Source organism: Meleagris gallopavo, chromosome 5, assembly GCF_000146605.3.
Source record: "Meleagris gallopavo isolate NT-WF06-2002-E0010 breed Aviagen turkey brand Nicholas breeding stock chromosome 5, Turkey_5.1, whole genome shotgun sequence".
Lineage (NCBI taxonomy): Eukaryota > Metazoa > Chordata > Aves > Galliformes > Phasianidae > Meleagris > Meleagris gallopavo.
In genome coordinates this window covers 16,088,405-16,091,428 of record NC_015015.2, presented here as the reverse complement: position 1 = coordinate 16,091,428, position 3,024 = coordinate 16,088,405, and the positions used below count along the sequence as shown (strand labels likewise).

General features: G+C 65.2%; 2 protein-coding genes across 2 annotated transcripts; one reads left to right on the top strand and one right to left on the bottom strand.

The window, feature by feature from the left end:
- Positions 1-170: 170 nt before the first annotated feature.
- On the top strand, positions 171-1,799 carry SMTNL1 (smoothelin like 1; the record flags this gene model as incomplete). The annotated part of the gene is given in 7 exon segments (XM_010711196.3): positions 171-261; positions 264-365; positions 649-682; positions 823-939; positions 1,218-1,320; positions 1,403-1,554; positions 1,629-1,799. Coding segments are annotated over 7 exon segments (744 nt in total), but the record flags the coding sequence as incomplete, so codon positions are not given.
- Positions 1,800-1,840: 41 nt separating this feature from the next.
- Positions 1,841-3,018, bottom strand: UBE2L6 (ubiquitin conjugating enzyme E2 L6). The gene is made up of 3 exons (XM_010711283.3): positions 2,665-3,018; positions 2,173-2,359; positions 1,841-2,104 (listed from the first exon to the last, which is right to left on the bottom strand). The coding sequence occupies exons 1-3, from the start codon at positions 2,992-2,994 to the stop codon at positions 1,941-1,943; spliced, it is 681 nt and encodes a 226-aa protein (XP_010709585.1). The 5' UTR covers positions 2,995-3,018; the 3' UTR covers positions 1,841-1,940.
- Positions 3,019-3,024: the final 6 nt, after the last annotated feature.

Genomic DNA, 3,024 nt, shown 5'->3' with positions numbered 1-3,024 from the left:
GTGGCACTGCCAGGGGCTGGGTACTGGGTGGCATTGGTGGGGTGGCACCCCTGTGGGTTGAGTGGCACAGTTGGGGCTGGGGGTGGCACGGGGGACAGGTGGGTTGGAGTGTAAAGTGGCGGCAGCGGGATGGATGGCAGCAGTGAGATGGTGGTACAGCTGTGTAGCTGCCATGCCTGTGCCTACAGGAGCCCACCTGGCTACAGGACGAGGATGATGAGCTGTGGCCCGAGTTCCCCCCCTGCTCGCCCACAGAGGGGCCGCCAGCCCCACCACCTCACTCTCCCCTACCTCCCCTGTGTCTCCCACGTTCCCTGTATCTCCCACATCTCCTTTGTCGCCTGTGTCCCCCACATCCCCCACAGGTAAGGGCTACACAGGGCAGGGCCCTGAGATGGGCACAGGGATCCCCTTCCAAGGCAGGGGAGGCAGGAGGGGGACAGGGATGAGAAATGGGGGGTGAGGTGGGCTCTCTCCCAGGGTCCCTTACAGATCCCCATACACTCTGTAGAGTCCCTCTGTTCCCAGTCCCAGCTGCCCCATTTGGGACCCCATGCAGTGCCCCCAGGCACTATGGCTGTCCCAGGGAGGTAGTTCTATGCTGGGTGCCCCCTCTCATCCTACTGACTCCTCTGCTCTCTCCTGCAGCTGGTAGCACTGAGGGCTCAGGTGGCAGTGAGAGGTGAGAAAAGAAGAGCAACCAGCACCAGGGCTGCCCCATAGCCCTGTCCTGCTGCTGGCATCCCCATACCCTGTTCTCATAGGTGATATCCACAGTGGTGACCCTATCCGTGCTCACAACCACCACCCTTGTGTTCCCAGTGGTGTGTCTGCAGTGGGGCCACGGGGACGGGTGCCCCCCAGGGTGGCAGCTGTGGGGCGGCCACGAGTGAGCAGCCGGGCATGTGGACGCAGTGCCATCCTGGAGAAGTTTGGGGGGTGAGTGGGGCCTGGGGAGGTCAGGGTGCAATGAGGACAGTGGGGAGGCCAGGGACAATGAGAGGCGGTGGAGCATGGGCAATAGGGTGGCTGGAGGTCATGAGGCGCTGGGGGGAATGGGAAAGCCAAGGGACAATGAGAGGTAAGGGACATTGGACAACTAGGGGCATGGGGCAGTGGGGGGACATTGAGAGGGAGATGGGACACTGAGGATAGCGCTGCGCAGCAGCGAGCCCCTGGGGAATATGCACCAATGGGGGACACTGGCTTGGCCACAGGGCAGCCACAGGCCCAGCCCCACACCTGAAGCGTGCGGGGGCCACGGGCTCAGTGAAGGCTATGCTGCTGGAGTGGTGCCGTGCCAGGACACGTGGCTACCAGGTGAGTACTGGGGGACTGGGGGCTGGCAGAGGCCATCAGTGTCCTGACCCTCCACCCCCTTCCTGCTTACCCACCCACACAGCACGTGGACATCCAGAACTTCTCGGGGAGCTGGAGCAGCGGCCTGGCCTTCTGCGCCCTCATCCACAGCTTCTTCCCTGATGCCTTTGACTATGGCAGCCTGGAGCCCCAGGATCGCCAGCGTAACTTCACCCTGGCCTTCACCACCGCAGAGTGAGTGTGTTCCTGTCCTCATCCCCATGCCCATGTCCACCTGTGGTGCAGCCCTGGTGATGCCGGTCCTGTAGGGAGCGTGTCGACTGTGCCCAGCTGCTGGAGGTGGAGGACATGCTGCGGCTGGCAGTGCCGGACGCCAAGTGCATCTACACCTATGTGCAGGAGCTGTACCGCAGCTTGGTTGCCAAGGGGCTAGTGAAGACCAAGAAGCGCTGAGGGCCCCCCAGCCCCATTCCCCATTTTGTCCCCCACCCCCTAGGAGTAAAGGTTTGCAGTGCCATGCTGTGGTGCCTCATCTCTCATGTGGACAGCATCGTGCAGAGGGGTCACAAGATATGAGGTGGGAGCTTTATGTACAGGACAGGGGGCACTGAGGTGGGGGCTCAGGGCCCAAGGGTGTCGGGGCGCGGTTCGGCATAGCGACGGGTGTGCTCCTTTGCCTGGTGCAGGAAGGCCTCGGGCCTCTCACTCAGCTCACGGGCCAGCTCAGGGCGCAGCACCCGCTCGGTGCCAGGGTTGTCCAGCAGCAGCAGCAGGTCCTGCAGCACTGTGGGACACGGGGGAGGCATCAGCGAGGGCGCTTGCCGTGTCCCCCACCCCAGCCCTAGCACCCACCGTGCGTGGCACAGGTGATGGGCTCCCAGTTCTCGGGGGAAGTGAGGGGCTGGCACACGGTGCCATCGGGGAGCACACCGGGGTGGTGGATGCTGGTGAGAAGCCTGGCACGAGGAGGCTCAAAGGGGTGATGTGGGGAGAAGGTCAGCTCGAAGCGAAAGGCACCAGTGTTGTAGGGGGGATTGTTCTGCAGCGGCAATGAGAGTGCTTCAGCCTCCAGCTGCCCTACAGGGGCACAGCCCCCCCGGCTGCCCTGCCCCATGCCCTCCCAGGGTGAGCCCCTCCATGTCCCTCTCCCACCCTGCATGGTGCCTCCTAGGGAAGCCCCCCAAGCTTGCCCCAGCAAGGACCCCCTCCATGTCCTCCCCGCCTCCAAGGCCTCCACGCACCCCCACGACCCCTGGGACCTCTCTGTACCCCTCCCATACCGCTTCGCTTAAGGATCCCCCCAAACCCCCCCATACCCCCGTGCCCCGGCCCCCTCGTGCCCACAGGCAGCAGCAGTCCCCTCCAGCGCAGCACGTCACGGTCCACCAAGTGCAGGTCGCGGACCCCGCCCCAGCGCCGCACCTCCTCCAGCTCCTGTGGGCGGGCTCTGGTTAGGGGATGGGGCCTCGGCAAGGATACGCCTCCAGGTTCAGCCCCGGGGCGGAGCAGTCCACGGTCCCCCCAAAACGGGCTGTGCCAACCACCCCGCCACGCCCCCAAACGGGCGGTCTCACCCTTCGGTACGCGCCGCCTCGCCGTGCGGACCCCGTCGGGGAAACGAAAGCGGAACCGCCGCACGGGCACCCGGGGTGCTGCGCGCCCCGCTGTTGGCATCCATTCCCCTCGCACCCGCTACCCGCGCCC